At 37.3% G+C, this 18,437-nt stretch overlaps 1 protein-coding gene and 2 pseudogenes across 1 annotated transcript; 2 read left to right on the forward strand and 1 right to left on the reverse strand.

Annotated features, from left to right (window-relative positions):
- Positions 1-1,891: 1,891 nt before the first annotated feature.
- On the forward strand, positions 1,892-4,643 carry LOC103418981 (uncharacterized). The gene is made up of 5 exons (XM_008357099.4): positions 1,892-2,195; positions 2,492-2,648; positions 3,474-3,524; positions 4,129-4,221; positions 4,351-4,643. The coding sequence occupies exons 1-5, from the start codon at positions 2,053-2,055 to the stop codon at positions 4,408-4,410; spliced, it is 504 nt and encodes a 167-aa protein (XP_008355321.1). The 5' UTR covers positions 1,892-2,052; the 3' UTR covers positions 4,411-4,643.
- A 274-nt stretch (positions 4,644-4,917) lies between these two features.
- LOC103428475 (prohibitin-1, mitochondrial-like) lies at positions 4,918-9,568 on the reverse strand (annotated as a pseudogene).
- Positions 9,569-10,244: 676 nt separating this feature from the next.
- Positions 10,245-15,142, forward strand: LOC103428493 (condensin complex subunit 2-like; annotated as a pseudogene).
- The last annotated feature ends 3,295 nt before the right edge of the window (positions 15,143-18,437 follow it).

Consider the following 18,437-nt stretch of genomic DNA (forward strand, 5'->3'; position numbering starts at 1 on the left):
AAATTAGGTAGTGCTATGCACACATCAATTTTTACTTCTCACACAAATTCTCTCAATTTTCAATTGTCAGATTGAATAAATTAAAGAAGAAAAATAAAACAATTAACAAACATGTATGGGATGTAAATTCGATGTGTGAATAGCGAGGTACAAATTTAACTTAGAACAGAGCTTGGCTACTGAAAAATCAGCAGCAACTCCTGCTACTAGCGAATCACGGGTGGACACATGTCCAAGTTGTGATTAAAATCAATTCCTTGGACACATGTCCACCCGTGATTCGCTAGCAGCAGGAGCTGCTGTTGATTTTTTCAGCAGCCAAGCTTTCTCCCTTAAGGCCATCTCTAACCAAATGGTCCAGATGGCAAAGGACTCGTGGGCCCCACAGAATCTGAAAAAGCCAAAGGGCTGGCCTCATGCAGCCAGCCCGGGCTCGCCAGAAAATTAGAGCAATCCTGTCGGATATAACCGACATGAGTATATTTAATATAAATATATTCTTGTCAGTTATATCCGACATGATTGCTTAAAGAAAAATTTGAATCCAACGGCTAGTTGACGCCAGTTACCGTTGGATTCTATTTTATTTTATTTTATGGTTTTTTGGGCCAATTTTTTTTTCCTATAAATACCTAAACCATTCATTCAACATTCCTCACAAAATTTTCACTATTCCTACACCATTTCAATTCTCATATTTTCTTTCCTCTTTCAAAAATCTATCCTTCAATTTTTTCAATAATTTTCAAATGGCCTCGTCTGCAATGAAAGGTAGGGCTTGGAGCCGAAAAAAAGATGAAGCTCTTTGCAAGGCTTATAGATGGGTGTCGGAAGATAAGTGTTTTCATAATTTATTTTAAATATTTAATTATATTACATTTAATTTCATAAATTAATTTCCCTTAATTTTTGTAATTATATTTTCTAGGTACGCCAAGCGGAGGAATTGTATATGGAGAGTAGCTCGAAACCCTTTTAGTTTCACATTTGTTGGGAAATTTGTAAAGGGTGGGTGTTATTTGATGATCCACCTCAACATAGAGCTCCTAAGCTGGTGTTTAGAACTGCATCCTCAGCTGCAGATATGGATGAAGATGGATCTCCTACCATTCAACAAACAAGGGTAGAAAATTTGTTTTCAGGTGAAGGCTCCATACTTAGGGCTATGGGACAAAACAAGGCGCGGAGGTTGAAGGAAAAGGGCAAGGCAAATGATGATTACGCCGCTCAACATGAAGTGGCGGCCTCATTGCGATTAATGACAGAGCAAAATGCCCTTGAGGCGGAAGAAAGGACATGTAGGCATGAAGAACGGGCCCAACAAATACAAGAAGATATGAATGATAAGAATATGGAAATTAACACTTCGAATTACACTCTAATGAGTAAGGCCGATTTGATAGGAAAAAAGAAAGAAATTATGACTCGACGACAGTTGTTTACCTCTAACTATACTTCTACAATGGCAGATGATGAAGATGATGTTGATTATGGATATTAAATTTAAGGTATTGTAGTTTTTTAATTTAAGTTAATGTTGTTTTTAAATTTAATTTGTAGCTTTAAATTTAATTTGTCGTTTTTAAATTTAAGTTGTACTTTTTAAATATAAGTTGTAGATTTTAAATAATAAATTATGTTTGGCCCTATAACCCTTTGACCCTTGGTTGGAGACTGTTTTTTGTGATAGGGCTAAAACGAGCCCTATGGCCTTTGGCCCTCGATTAGAGACGGAGACAAATATAGTCATGTACTGTTCATTAAAATATTAATATCTTGAAAGATCATAGAGCTAAAACGAGCTCTCTGACCAGAATCCGATTGGAGATGGCATAACTTATTGGGTCGACAAAAAAAAAAAGGATTATGAAGTCAGAAATATGTGGAAAAAAAAAAGTCGGAAATTTGTAATTTTGACGTCTCACGAGTCAGAATCTGAATCCAATTCCAGCTGGGTACGCAACCACGCGGTTTCATTTTTCATTTTATTTTTGCATCGATCTCGTCGTCTTCGAGCTCTATCCCTCCCTGACTCAGATCATCGGGGCTTCCATGGACGAGGTACTCACTGCTGCTGATGCCTCATCAAATGGATCTGCATCATCACAGCCGTCCATTCTTCCCTACAATCTCCCCCTCCTCTCTGCCTTCCTGTCCTGCGCTCTCGCTCAGTTTCTCAAGCTCTTCACTACCTGGTAACATCCTCTCTCTCTGCATTTGAACATGTACTTTTATGCTAGTGATTTGTTATTTTGCATTTTCTGGTATTTTGCTTGATGGGTAAAATGGGTTCCTTTTGATTTTGTGAAATTATGTGACAGTTTGAGTTAATTGGATGATTAAGTTAATCTAAACGCACCATTCTGTTAAAAAGTAGACGAATTTTTGTTCGGTTTTGTTAATTCTATCTTGATCTTTTGATTTTCCATTTTGGGTATGCTTAACAAAGTAGTTTGCTCAGGTTTTAAAATATTTCGTCGTAGACGTGCAGGTACAAAGAGAGAAGATGGGATTCCAGAAGAATGCTTGGGTCAGGAGGAATGCCCTCATCGCATTCCTCAACTGTGACGGCGTTGGTAGTTGCTATTGGTTTACAGGAAGGAACCGGAGGGTCTGCATTTGCCATTGCCGTAGTTTTGGCATGTGTTGTATGTAACTCTTAACCAGGTTTTGTTCATTCTTTTTGGGTAGGCTCGCATGCTCACGTTTAATATCTTTTGGATTGTCATGTGAAATGCTCCGCATAACGCCAAAGTCCCATTTTGTTTGTTTTTTGAACTTGTTGCATTCTCTCTAGATTTAATACCCTGAATTCTTATTAATGTCATATTTGAAACTGCAATTGATTTGTTGTGCTTCACACACTCATTACTCCTACTTCTGCAAGAGGATTATCTCTTTTTTGCTTGTGTGTCATCAACTTTCCGTTTGTGATTGGATTGTCTTCACTTATATGGAATCATTTATCTTTGTTCTGTACAACTTAGTTGACTAATCTTGGACCAACAATCTTCTTTGATTGAAGAGAACATAACAAAAGATAAGTGCCAGAATGTTGATCTTTGACACATTTGTGAACCGTCAAGTGAATAATATAGATTTAAGATCTAATGAAGCCTTTTACTGGTACTATGAACTTGTTGTTTCTTATTGTTTTTACTCTGTCTATTTTGATATTTAAACACACCCAGTTGTCTTTTTGTTTCCTGGGAAAATGTAAGTCTTCTACTTCATAACGTGAGGTTTGACCAGTTATAGCTGTAGAGTCCTAGAAGCCCTTGATACAAAAGTTACTATAGGTGGTAATTGACCTTAAACAAAGATGAAACTTGAGAATCACAATCAAAACTGATAATAATTTAAACAGATGATACCTCTATTCCCAGTTCTCAACCTTTTTTGTGACTTTACTTGCCATGCACAATTTCTCGTGGAATTAGGTTTCGTGCATCTAAAATTACTGTTTCTTGCAGGTCATGTATGATGCCACTGGTGTAAGACTTCATGCTGGTCGTCAAGCTGAAGTAAGATTTTTTTGAACCCCACATGCTTTGTTGATATTACACATACAATTGCACTAACTAAAGTATGGGGGTAGTTTGGTGAAGTTTGTTAAGTAAGCTTGGGGTAACGGGATGCATACTGATTGAATATGCCCCCATTTTAGCCAATTTGCTTCTAGTTTCTTCTATTTTATTTTCTGTGGATGCTATGTGATAATTGTTCTCTTTACATCAGTTATTAGTATGCATTGTTTTATTTATCCTTGTAGCATATATTACGTAGACACACATGTTCACAGTTAACTCTTATATTAAAGAGAGAAAAAAGCCATATAACAATGGATCCATGATGTGTTCATTCATTATCGACGTTTCATGTTAACTTCACCTAAAATTCTGGATAAGGCCTGGTTTATATTTGAAGTTACGAACCTTCATCTTCGATTCAAAACCTTAGTTGTTTTTTGTAAATATATGAAGACTAGTGATTTGATTTTGGTGGTTGTTTAGTGTGTACTTGTTCACGTGACTTGTGTAAGTGTTACTGTATATTTGGTTTGTTCCATGCTTTTGTTTTTATTGTATTTTTCTTTTCTAATTCCATACAATATGTTGCTTATTGCAGTTATTAAATCAAATAGTGTGTGAGCTACCTCCAGAACACCCTGTTTCTAGTGTTAGACCTCTGCGGGATTCACTTGGTCATACTCCATTGCAGGTCTGCTACATTTGCGTCTTCATGTTCATTTAGCATGAGCCTTTGTTTATTTATGCGCTTGATCGTCAGTGATGAAATACGTATGATCATAACCTGTATCTCAGTTTTGTTGGATTCATATTGCTGCAGGTTCTCGCAGGTGCAGTGTTGGGATGTATAGTAGCGTATCTTATGAAAAGTTCCAGCTAGCAGATAATTAGTACGACACAGGCTTTAGCGGTGATTTGCATTTCCACAAAAGATTTCTCAACATTTTTTCCCCCGCCGATAGTGAAAGGATTTAGCAAAAAGAATGCCAAGTTTGTACCCAGGAACTCAACTGTAAAATCGCTAGAAAGTGCGTTTTAATTTCCTTCAACAATTGGCTGTATGATAATATGATTGTTTACCCAATTATATAAAGATGATTTTCAGCTTGGATACTTACAGTGCCGTGCGCAATGGCGTTCTAGAATTCATATAGCCGACCCCACTTAGTGGGAAAAAGCTTTGTTGTTGTTGTTGTTATACTTACAGTGCCGTGCATTTTCACTCATCCACGGTTCATCTGATAGGCAAAAGTCCCGTACAACCCAGCCAAATAACTGGCTGAACAGAACCGTGCCCGGTACATCTGGTCGGGTTCACTAGTCCGGCATACAAGGCCGCATACAAGCTTGCCGAGGCAGTTACTTAAAAGAGTATTCCCAGATAATATTAACACATGAAACCAGTGAATCTCAATTAAAAGTCGCAAGTGGTCACAAAAGAGGAATATCCAGTTTCTTAATTTCTGAGTTTTTGATGCATCACCAGGATCAAACAACTTTGCTTGCTTAACTACTGTACATTCGTCTCCTGAATGTTCAGCAAAAGTTCATCGGCGTTCAAGTAAATCTTGTTTTTGGAATCTGAGATAACTCGTGCGATTTCTCTTGCAGCCTCGATCTTCCTTAGAGTGATAAACGCTGGATTGTTGGCGATGACTTGACTGATCAGCTTTGCACTCGTGGCTTCGCCCTGGAAAGGATGGGCAACTGAACAACGTTGCCGCCGCAGTACCACCATGCTATCTTTGATTATGAAATACATTACGGATAAGTAGACACAAATTTGAGGAATTAGCATTCCTCCATCTCACCTCTGCTTTGATGACAGCACTTTTCTTGTCTTGTTCGGCTTTCTCCACAACGAATTTTACCCTCTCAGCCTCTTGTGCAGCTACCTGTTTCGCTTCAATTGCATTCAGAAACTCCTTTCCGAAAGTCAGGTTAGTGATAGACATATCATCCAGTGCAATGTTAAAATTCGCTGCCTTCTCTGTCAAAATTTTCCGCATCTCCCTACTGATGGCCTACGAAATAAAAAGAATACAGTCAATAAACAGTTAGTAAGTTCTCCCTCGGATAATATGTACATCGGGATGTACCATGAAGGAAGGGGAAATAATAGACCTTACTAATCATCAGTACTGCTTCAAATGATTTGAGTTATGGAAATCAACCATTTGAATTGCACCAGAAATAATCCAAGAAACACTTCCCACTAGCCACTGAACATAACCAAACAGTCCTAATTATAGCCAAAAGAAAATGATAAACCTTCTGCTTACCTCTCTCTGAGTAATAAGTTGGCTGGCATTATACTGTGCAACTACAGCTTTCAAAGTTTTATGGATAATTGAAGGCAAGACCCTCTCAACATAATTCTCACCCAGAGTTGGATAAACTGTAGGTAATTCGTCTGGTACGGGACGGGTCAGCACTCGAAGCTCTACTAACACCTGAAAAGAAAAACCAAGGCACGTAGAAATAAAATTTAGTAGAAAAATTTCACCAAAACTATTACTACCCTTTAAACCTATGTACCTTAAATTCTTAAGCAGCACTATAAACACTTCATTGGAAACTAGAAACTACAAAAGGATATACCAGTTTCAACTCAATACGACAGCAGACTACAATTCTTACACATAAACAACCAGGAGTGACAGGGAAAATGGGTGCCAAACATAATGGGTGGGAGGAGTTAACGATACAAGATTTCATAAGAATTCTGAAACTTTTGGGAACTGATGGGTAGAATAATAAACACCAAATAATGCAGAGCACTTAGGATAAGTCCATGACAAGTGCTCATGGGTTTTGATAAAGGATGAGTTGATGAAACATCACTGTAGGCATTAGCCACAACGATAACTTCATCACAAGATTTAAGGGGGTTTATGAAGTGTTCTATAGATGTAATGAAAGTTGATGCAAGTGTTTTAACCTTTGACGTACGTTATTCGTGGGGATTGCTTTTGTACCTTACCATATCCTATCCGAAAGATAAATCATAATTTAACTTTCATATGGAAAATAACTGATCATATTCATAGAGATCAATGTTTTAAAAGGCGAAGGAGTGAGCGGGCCGCTTCATGGATAGCCCCACCTAGGCAAAAGCCTTGAGACGTGGGTGAAGCCTCACGAAACCTAAATTTTTTAACATATATTAGCATTTGCCTACACATTTTGTGTGTATGAACACATTTTTTTAGAAAATGAGAAGGAGACAGGGAGAGAGTGAGAGGTTTTTGTTTTTGGTCTTTTTTATTTTATTTTTTATATTAGAGGTATTTTAACATCACCTGTAGGTGAGGTTTCAATAAAAAACAGTAAAATTTGAACTTTGAAATTACATTATTGCCCATCATTTTTTTTGTGTGATAGAAGACTAATTTGTCTTTTCACCCTCTTTTGGTTGACGAAGAGGGTTTCATTAATTAGTAGAGATTATATAATATATAAATATATAATACTTTGCTAAAGCTCTTAACTAAAAAATGAACATAAAGGAAGATGGTGGGGTAATAATCATCAGCAAAGTGGGGGGTAATAAATGTTAGGAGGTGAGGTAATAAAAAGTATGGGTAAACTGTCGGTTTACCCCCTGAACTTTCACCTCACTTTCGATTTCCCCCCTGAACTTTTCTATTGGAAAATTAAGGACTCAAACTAATTTTTTTAGCCAATTTGCCCCCTACCGTTAGTTTTTCATATATTCCATCCATATTTCCGTTAAGTGAGACCATGTGCATAACATGTGAGGATAGTTAAGTCATTTCAATTTAAAAATGATTAAAAACTGAAAATAAATAATAATAATAATTTTCCCTCTATTTTTTCCTGCTAATTCCTATCCTCAATTTTAATTTTTCCACTCATTCCTATGCATGAGAAATAACATATGGTGTTATTGTCTTCATAAGTAGCTAAGTTAATCTTTTTTTTGAAGCATGTACTACCATTTTTATTTTCTCTAACAAATTAATAATTTGACAAATGATAATGGTGTTATTGTCTCCAAAGCAATGCATTAATATAAGAAACATGTCCATAAAAAAGACTAGGGTTTCTTATATTAATGCACTGCTTTGGAGACAATAGCACCATTAGCATTTGTCAAATTATTAATTTGTTAGAGAAAATAAAAATGGTAGACAATAACACCATATGTCATTTCTCATGCATAGGAATGAGAGAGAAAAATAAAATCGAGGATAGGAATTAGCGGGAAAAAATAGAGGTAAAGTTTTGCTTTTTTTATTATTTTCAGTTTTTTAATCATTTTTAAGAGTGAAATAACTTAACTACCCTCACATGTTGTGCACATGGTCTCACTTAACGGAAATATAGATGGAATATATGAAAAACTAACGGTATGGGGCAAATTGGCTAAAAAAATTAGTTTGAGTCCTTAATTTTCCAATGGAAAAGTTCAGGGGGGAAATCGAAAGTGAGGTGAAAGTTCAGGGGGTAAACTGACAGTTTACTCTAAAAAGTATAGAAAAACAAAAAGTGAAGAGAAAGGAAAATAGTGGGATCAACAAATAGGGGTAATAAATGTCGGCAAAGTAGGTAATAAAAAATTTAGAAAAATGAAAAGTCAGAAATAAAAAATCCTAGCTATCCTCATCATCTTCGTTGTGCAGACTCTACAACTTAAAGAATTCTAGATTTCTGCAACTTAAGAATGAAAAAGGGACGCCTCAGCCGCCCACAAAGCCTAGGCGAGTATTTCACCGAACTCCCACAAAACAGAGGCAAAAATATTGAAGCCCTGCCTCTAAACCGCCTAGGTGCACTCCGAGTCTAGTTTTTTAAAACATTGATAGAGATATAGGATGTCCTGCTTTAAGACTTTAAAGCCATGCTCTTCAAAGTTCACTACAAACTTAAACAAGGCAATGAGAAAATTGTTTAGGAAAAATTTGAATAACCGCGAACACATTCTTTATTACATTAAGTGGCCAATTCGTATCTATTTTAAGGCTTTTTTTTTTTTTTTAAGAATTTTCCTGGAACAGGATTAGGAAATATACATACCATCTGGAGGTCACGGCTTCCAGCTTTACTCTCCACTACATAAGGTTTTGCACGAACATCATAGATGACTGGCCTTTCATACCATGGGATTATTAGGTGTGTCCCTTCAGGATAAACCTGCAATTTTAAGATGTAATTATATTGTGTTGACATAGTAGATATAGAAAAAAGACATGCTATAGATATAGTTATGGATATACAAGTATAGAACAAAACTGTTCAATTCGTAGTAATGTGATACTCCACTTTTGTTTCCACGTTGTGCAAAGTGTGTGCTGAATTCGACATAGATCGGCTCCATGTGGGCTATATAAGCGATTACAGCAAACCTCAACCGTCCTCTTAAAGTCATTCTTAGGTCGTGGACAATGTGTTCAACAAGTTTTTAAGACGACTGAACGTTACGCAATTCCCAAGAATTGGAGAAAAGTACTAACCTTGTCATTGATCACAACAAGACGATTGAACACAATGGACCTATGCCTTCCATGACATTGTAGAGACTATTGTTAAGTCCATATACACCAAGACCACCAACAACTCCCACCGTAAGCAAAGTAGCAATGCCACGAGCTCCAGGCAGTTTGGGAACTTTCATCTTGTTCAGATTCGTGTTTGTGAATGCTGAGTGTGGACAAGTTAAATGCCAATGTTATCAATCCAAGTAAAATCATTCAATCCTTATGCTTGATATAAACGTTAAGAACTTGCAGGAATAATCTAGATATGCATTGAAGAATAGAGATACAGAGATAAAAAATATAAAGCGATCGATGTGCAAGGTATACGATACACACGAGTAGAAAAGAAACGCACAATTTTCTCATAAAATCCTCTTTCCTTTTGGTTCTGAGATAAATGAGAAACAAAAAGGAAATTGGTAACCAAAGCTGTTTCAACTTCCACACAAAGAGAACCCCAAATCGAGTAACCTCGACAACAAAATTACCAATTAAGAATGCCCAGTTCTCACTTTCCAAAACACTCAGTGCTACCATAAGGAACACAATGCAGAAATGTCGATTACCCTAATGGCCAAGGCAACCAAAAAATAAATCCCAACAGGTATTCTCATTTTTTACTACTCCTAAAATTTTTTTACCTGTCAAACATAACCTAGAAACTTGGAGGAAAATAAGAAAAGAAAACGAACCCAACTTGCAAATCTCATTGTTTTGTTGCCTAAACAGTAAACAAAGAACGATTAAACAACCATCGGTTGAAAACTAAGATCCAAATTCTCGATTTTTCCCTAAAGTTTCTTTTGTTTGCTAAATAACTTTCTCACCATCCAAACACAAAACAAACACAAAAATGTAGAAATGTCGAAGAAAGTTGGGTGGATAGATTGGAACCCTAAAACACGAAATACAGAAAAGATCGAACAGAAATCACCAGAGACTGGAGAGTCCTCTGACGAACAGGGTTGAGCTGCACGTGGAGGGTTTAGGGTTTATGCGTGAGGAAGGGGTTGGAATTGTACAATAAACGACATGTCGTCTCCTCTCAGTCCCATGTTGGCGGGAACCACATCAATTTTTTCAACTACACGTCGTTTCCCGTCTCGGGCATTGGAATCGGAATAGTAACCGTTTTGAAATTGCAAACCCACTCGCAACCGTCATTTTCCCCTCTTTTCAAAATTTCACCTGCTCTCTCTCTCTTTGCTCATCAATGGCGGAGGCAATAAGTCCAAAACCGCCAGCTGCGCCGAGGAATACGGAGTCGACGGCGAACCGTCCCCATCCTCCCACCAGTCCACTCTTCGTTTTGGGATCCAACGACGACCAGCTCGAACGTGCACAGGCACGCGCGGCACGTGCCGCCGGGATTCGTCGCAAGGCGGCTACGGTTGCAGCTCAGTCTTCTCCGCCTGACGATTGTCTCAGTAGAGAGCAGATTATCAAACTCTTCCAAGAATGCATCAAACTTGCCAGAGAAAGTGTCCGTACATACTCACACTCGCTCTGCTTCTAATCTATGAATGGCATACAAATAATAGATTATTGATTGCGTTTAGTAGTATAATTACTACTTTCTTGAAAAAATTTGTGAACTTTTCTGTTATTGACTAGATTTTATGAGGGTTTGTTTGATTGCTGAGAAAATGCGGACAGGAAAATGCACTAGAGTCATCATATTAAGGACAAGGAATAAGAAGCATATATTTAAAAATCATACCTTTCTTAGTTTTTTCATTCCTAAAGCAAAAAATGAAAAGATATGAGGCTCATTAATTTTTTATTTTTAAGTATTCGATATTGTTGTGATTTTTTTATCTTAGCGACATTATTAAGGTTGAAACCGAAAATGGCACGCAGGCTAATTTCCAAAAGGTTTGGAGCACTTATCGTGAAAATTGGTTGGTATTTGAGATATTGTTGGGGTTTATGTACGTACGCAGATAATACTGTTATTGGTATTGAGTGGCTAGGCAAGTTGTACATTGGAAGCCGGGTTGAAAATTTACTCGGTGAGGGTGGATTCATTGCACGCTGAGGCATATAAGGTCCTAAGTGGGATGAATCGATGTCTTGAAGATGAACAAGGTTGGTGGTATTAGACATTGGTTTAGATCTGATTATTTTTGTGTCTCAGATTTTGTGGTTTGTTTTTCTTTATTTCAGTTAGTTTTCGGATTTAGTAGCTTCGAGTTTCACTGCTTCTTTGCTTTGGTCAGTTCCCTAATATGTTGCTTTGGCGACAGAATCTACTCTGGAGGATGACCATGTCAGCAACAAGCAGGGTAGGGAGAAAGAGTCAGAGAGGAAGGTATGAACTTTCTTGGTATTTTAATACAAATTAGAACTTCACTACAAAATTTGACTGCAGTTTGAAAGTAATGAATGTAGTTTTAACAGATAGATCCGATGTCCACAGTGGAATCCTCCTTCAAAGCTCTTAAAGAAGTTTGATGGTAACGTAGACGACCGTTTTGGTTTTTATCTTTTTATTTTTTAGAAGTTCTAACTTGGTTTATTTTTGAATTTTAGTCACATTGGTGGCGGATCCTCTATATCATCAGACATCTGCACAGTTGAATGAAGGTGGAGCCAAGGGTCTGCTACCGAATAACCTTGGAGTATATGGAGGATGCAAGGTGCTTTTTGATGCGTACGAAGTTCCAGGGAAGTGCAGATCGTGCTCGTTGCACAGTAATGCCTTGGAATTGATTGATCTCTCTTTTGCCAAAGGTGAGTGAGATTAGAATCTCTTGCTTGATTTGACCAAAAAAACCATCTAGAGGTGGCAAATCAACCTATTCGGTTGTTAATGGATAATCATTATGACCCGTTTAGTTTGATTTCACCGTAATATGGTGGTGGGATTGATAGTGGTGATGATGGTGTAATACCCGATCATGGTGAAATCAAACTAAATGGGTCTTAATGGTAGTACGAAGAATAAAAACTATAATAATTCTATTTGACCTACTACACGATGAATAATAGGATTCCTCTGTCAGAACCTCACTTTTACCCATTAACAACCCAATCCGTTGATTTGCCACCTCTTTCTTACCCCTTCTTCCCTCACTTGCCTTTTTTATTTGTCTTCTCTTTCAGCCATTGATTGGTTTTGGTCTCTATGTAGAATCTCTTGAGCAGATGGTGGTGGGCATATGCGCAAAGAATGAAATATGTCCTACTCCCAAGGAGATATTTTGCAAATTTGATGAAAATAATCATCGATCATCTCTATATTTTAATATAAGCCAGAGTGCAGATCTGAAAACGGATGCCTTTAATGCTGCGAGCCATGACACATCGAACATTTATCATAATGATAATATGGGTGATGATCATGAGAATATGAGTTTCGGAGATCCCTCATTTCAAAGTCATCACAAGGTACCTGTTATGGCTATATGCTGAAGTCATTTAGACCTTGATAAATTGCTTGTTACATAACACGCTTCCGCCAACAATTCTCTAATCTTCTCTATGGATCCCTGCTGAATGAAAAGGATAAGATAAATGGAATGCGTTTTCTAATTTGTGTAGGATAGTAACTCTCATACATTATATGAAGCTGATGTGGATGACAGATTTGAGAAAGTTTCCACGTTTTCGTTTCAAGGTTTGGGATTAGAGAAAAATTTATGGGCTGGTCCTGATCACTGGAAGTATTGTAGGCCTAAGGGTTGGTATTACAAAGGAAATGACTTTTCGGTTTGCTTTCTTGTGGGTAAGCCTTGATTTTTCTGTCTTTCTTATCTACTCTGTAGGTACGGAGGAAGCTCCTGCCACTCGAAGCAGACCTGGTACTAATAGATCAAGGAACACAAACCATAGGGAAGTTGAACTTAATTTCACAGCATCTCTAGACAACGAAATTCCAAATATCTTTGCTGTGCCAAAAAGTTCCAAGTCTTTACTTCCACCTGCAAATAGAGTACCAGTCAGTAAAAGGCTACCAGACTGCCATTATCAACCTGAGAATCTTATCAAGTTGTTTCTTCTTCCCAGTGTTCTGGTAATGATTTCTCCATGTTGTTCTATACAATATACAAATATGTTGTTATCCATGATAAAAATATCAAGGAAAGATGGAGATTCTGTCGTGATCATGATCTCACTCCAAGAATAGGACGCCAATCTGGGGTAGATAATCCATTGGTTGAGTTTGTGATTGCTACAGTATAAGAATCTGCAAATAAAATTTGCCACTTAGTTAGAATTGAATACAAATGATAACATGCTATTGCTCAGAATATGTTGTGCAATTCCATGTTTCATATTGTGTTTGCGTACAAGCTTAATTTCATAATGTAGTAAGGGCTGGTTCTCAGGTCTAAAATCATACAATGGTCTTGTGCCTCGAAACGATGGCCAAATGGTTGCCTGTCCTAGTTGTAGGCTTAATATTGGACTTTGGACAATTTTTCTCATGTTTCTGCCCCGGTTTCATAAGTTTCTGGATCCTTATGTTTGATGTGGCTAATGGTAAAATTTCAATTTTGACTGTAGTGCCTCGGGAAGAGAAGACAACAGCTTACAGGTATCAGCTTCTTCGTACGTATGCATATGTGTGTGTGTGTGTGTGTATCTCAGTTTAAACATCCATCATGATTCATATGTCCATTTAGCATCCACTTGTGATATTGTTTTTAATGATTTTTGATCTATTGGCTTATGATAGCAATCTTATTTTAATTTAGAACGAAAAAGGCTAATATTTGCACAACTCTTACTAGTATTGAAGTATGACTCTTATTTTTAATTTTCGGATTATAACTCCTGGAAACAAAGTCATAATTTTGATGAAGCATTGCCATCATGGGACAATGAGAGTGTGCTTGGTGGCCAATATTACGATGGATGTATTCATAGCGATGTTGAAGACTCGGATGCTCTTGCCTCTCCACCTCGTCAGGTTTCAAATTTTTCTTCGTTATTTTGTGAACATGAAAACTTTATCCTTGGTAGTTGGTGCTCATTTGGAATTTTGGATTAGGTCAGTAGATGTTCCAATAGATTGGGCGAAACTGCAATGAGATAGAAGTGAAGAGATTTCTCTGAAATGGGTTACAGGGTGCCACTGAAATTAGGTTGGGAAAACGTGGCTAACTCTACCTTGCATGCTGGGTTTATTCATTTTTTGTTGCTTTCCTGGACATGCAATTGCTTTGTATCTGAAATTACAATGTTCTCATTGTCTAATGATAAGAACGCACTAAGAAAATCATTTTTTTGGGAATTCTTGGCGTTGTGGTTCCGCAATAGGAAGTTTTGGTTAAGGACTGTCACCAGACAAATTACTTCATAATACTGTGCTAGTCATGCTTGTCTTGACTTGTGACTTGTGACGTTTCTGGTAAGCAAAATTGAAGTTCAGTACGACAGAACTTCAAAACAAGTTGATGTTCATGCATTGAAGGAAACTCTGTGGGGTCATATGCAAGAATCTGCCGAAGTTCCTACTGCGGTAAGCATATTCTGTTTGCATGTGCGGAATTCATTTTCTTCTTCAACATGTTCATGAAATTTTTTTCCAAGTTCATTATTTAAGTATCTATTTGCAAGTTCCCCAGGGGTATACTTTGTTGTTTTATCTACTAAATGAATCATTTTGAATACTATCTTACTTACAGAAGGAATTGAAAGATGTATCCTTCAAGTATATCCTGTCAATTGCCAAGCTGCAGCATCTCAGGACATAACGCCCCATTTGTGTTTCATTTGCCTTTTGCATCTGGCTAAGATCACGGGCTAAGCATACATGACAGCCCAACTTTAGATGACGTTAGCATTCATCTCCCCTCTCGTTGAAACTCAGATGGAGTGGACCAGCCCTCATCGTAGCCAAAGATGCAGTGTACATTTTGATATGTGAATATTTGAGACTAGCATGCCTCCGCGATATGCAAGCTGCCAGGGCCTTTCGAGCAGTACTGAAAGAAACGTAAGCCTATTTCAGTCGCCTTCGTTATCATGTTTTGTTGCCTGATGCTGTGTTGATTTTGAGCATGCCCTGAACTTGCTTAAGCTAATCCAGCTTCTGTATATGCTGTCCAATGCGTCTTTGGTGAATATGATATGAAATATCAGCTCCCAATTGCTTTCCGTGTACTAATTTGATTTGATTGTTGCTTCCAACCCAACATTTTATTGCCAACCTTCCACTTTAACTGCGAACCATTTTGTCAGAATGCTAACACTAGTTGCGCATGACCGAATGCTAGCCATTGTTCTTTATGTTTCCCACTTTGGGTCCCATAATGATCAACGGCTAGGATCAACAGGGCTCACGCGCGATTGATGCTGGCACAACCCTTGTGTCAATATTTAGAAATTGACAAGGCATGCAAGGTGAGCTGGGACTGTAGTTTCATGTGACCAATTATATGCAGTGTAGCTATTTTTAACTGCTAGGCTCTCAACTCAAAAGTCAATAAGTTGTTTGCTGGCAGGGCAAGTTATACCATAATTGGGCTTGTTTGATACGTAGAGTTGGATTGGACTGGGTAACTTCTAATTATAAGGTATGTTGAGATGATTTACTCACCGAAAAAAATTTATCCATTCCAATCTCTTTTAAAATTGCAGGATTACAAGGGATGAGTTTTTTTTCATGCCTAATCCTCTTCGAATTTGCTCCAAATGAAAAATTATTCGTTTTTACTTTCAATAGCCTTAAAAATAAGAATTTATTCATTCCAATCAAATCATACATACCAAACGAAATCCCGGTCAAAAAATACATGAAGAAAACTGTGACTTATCTGGCGCTTGGTTGGATCAAAAGGATAAGAGAGTATCTAAATCCTTGGAAAACATACGTTGGTGCAAAGCACGTTGATCATTGCTCTCTTTCCTGTCCATTTCAAGCCAAAGATCTCTTCCAATTAGAAAAGTGAATCCTCAACCTCCAAACCTAGGAAAAGTGAAATCATCATCTTACTACCTACATGTTTGTGTAGGCTATCTGACGTGGGTCCTATAATTGTCTGTCTACCCAAATATTATTGACTACATTAGTAGATAAATTTTTCATTATGTTCAAAACACGGTTGACACATCACTTGTCCTTATATAAGTGAAGGAAAGTTTTATTTTTTTAAGTTGTTAATTATTTAATACAACTATCTCACTACTTGTATAATGATAAATAATATATTATCCTGTGTTCTGGACACATTAAAAACTCTCTTTCGGCGATCTATTTAGTACTTTGGACCATTTAAATTTTAAGATAAGAGATTGTTCAAAAAGTTGATAAAATTGCTTTTGAAAAATTGTGGATAAACTAGAAAAGTTTGAATTGAATAGTAAAATCCATGTGCTCTTTGCATCCTTTTTCCTTATCCACTTTTCTTTGGGAGCCATCTATTTATAGGTTATCCTTTGAGAAATATTGAAAGCTAGGGTTTAGTAAATAAATTCGCCTTTATTTTCAGGATTATTTTTAAGAGATTGTTATCGACACTTTAAAATAAGCGTCGTGCATTTTTGCGTTGTAATTCGTGATGAGATTAGCATTGTACCAAGGAGTGCGAGACTACTAGAACAGGTAATAGTAGAAGAAAAGGAAAAAGTCGGGTCGTTTTATTTTGATTGTGAGAGGCTGAAGTGCATGGACAAGTGGGCCTTGGAATTGGAGGGAGATTGTGAGGTACCGCTCACCACAGGCGCACTAGTGCTACAAGTGGGACTCTCTTGTGGGGTCCACAAGAAGACTCCAAATTAGCTGATTCTTAAAAAATTTGAGCTTGACATCACACCTATACGTGCTATGATTGATTTACTTATGTCATTAGAATAAATGTAATTTTTAATAGCGTGAATCTTTATCATATGAATTATATCGTGTTCATTTTTATTTTATAAATTAGTAATAGAACTTAAACACAATTAGTCTATTGTGGGACCCGATTCAAGCTTAATCTTTAGAAAACCGCACATTTCTGCTGGGAGCATTTTTGCTCACCACCATAAACTATGGTGTATGCTCACCATACACCTAATCAATTGACATGTGTCATTTCACTTAATCTTGATTAATTTTTTTCAAAATTGAAAAACTAACATTTAATGTGAAAGTTAACTAGAGTTAAGTGAAATGACACGTGTCAATTGATTAGGTGTATGGTGAGCATACACCATAGTTTATGGTGGTGAGCAAAAATGCACTCATTTCTGCTAAAGGTAGTTAACCGTGGAAACAAAAAGAACAAAAGAAAGCAATTGAAGATATGATTTCACCGACCTTATCAACCATTGTCCAATTACATTCAAATCTCGCTCCCTCTTGCATGTTCTCTGCTGTTATATCTTTCTTTGTATAGAACGTGCTCCGAAAATGGATGGTATTCTATGTTGTGGAAGGGAGGAATCAAATACGAAATTTGAGATATAATGGTTTTTATTTTTGTTAAACGATAGATTTTGTTAGATTAGTCAGCGACGGAGTTCAAACCCACGCCGTCATACAAGAGCTCACTTATTTCCACCATTGTAGTAAAGGCCACTTGCGATATAATGTTGAATGTTCTTAATTATTTGATATTAAAAGTAGAAATCAAACATAGAGCATTGAATGTAAGGCGAAATGCTCTTAAAATCTAACTAAAAAATAGAGAGCATGATTGGAGATGCTCTTTCGATAATATTGTAGAAGTCTCAAATGTAAGGCCAAATGTTCCTTACTACATGAACTACAAGTGGCTTACGATGATATTGTAGATACTAGATTGTAGAAGGGAGAATTGAATATAAAATCTCAAATATAAAGTTGAATGCTCTTAGCCATTTAATTTGTTAGTTATTTACTGTGACACTCCTATGAATTTCTTATGTATAACTTCTTTGACTGGTATAATAATATTCTGCAGCTCTCTCTCTCTCTCTCTCTCTCTCTCTCTCTCTCTCTCTCTCTCTCTCTCTCTCTCTCTATAAATATCTCCCTAGCCTTTTACTTGTTCTCTACTACTAAAAACCACATCCCTCTCACTCCTCTCATTCTTCTTACTCCTCTCATTTCATCCTCCTATTACCCGCACCACCTTTTCAGTCCCTCAGCAAACGCCAATGAGCAAGTTTAATGAAAAATCTCAGATTCTTATGTTTTCTCTGCTAGTTATTCTTCTCGTCCTTGCACCTTTGTTGTCCTCATCCCTAAGGACTCCTTACCTCTACATCATCACTAACCTCCTCATCATCGCCCTCGGAGCGCAAGCCGGCCTCCTCTCATCTTTTACCGAACCTAATTCAGACAATGACAAGAAGAATGGCTCCGGCACCGGTTTTTCTTTTGCTCCCAAACCTGTGGTTCCCACGGAATTGGCCTCCTCCGACAAAAGGGTTGTTGCCCGTAACGATGAAAATCAAACGGTTGTTGCTCCACAATATGCTGAAAAGAAGGCTA

This window comes from Malus domestica, chromosome 03 (genome assembly GCF_042453785.1).
Source record: "Malus domestica chromosome 03, GDT2T_hap1".
Classification (NCBI taxonomy): Eukaryota; Viridiplantae; Streptophyta; class Magnoliopsida; order Rosales; family Rosaceae; genus Malus; species Malus domestica.

Excerpts from the sequence above, each read along its gene's own strand:
- LOC103418981 (XM_008357099.4), top strand. The coding sequence starts at position 2,053 with ATGGACGAGGTACTCACTGCTGCTGATGCCTCATCAAATGGATCTGCA. Across the intron at positions 2,196-2,491 it reads CTCAAGCTCTTCACTACCTG|GTACAAAGAGAGAAGATGGG; the intron begins GTAACATCCTCT and ends GTAGACGTGCAG. Across the intron at positions 3,525-4,128 it reads ATGCTGGTCGTCAAGCTGAA|TTATTAAATCAAATAGTGTG; the intron begins GTAAGATTTTTT and ends TGCTTATTGCAG.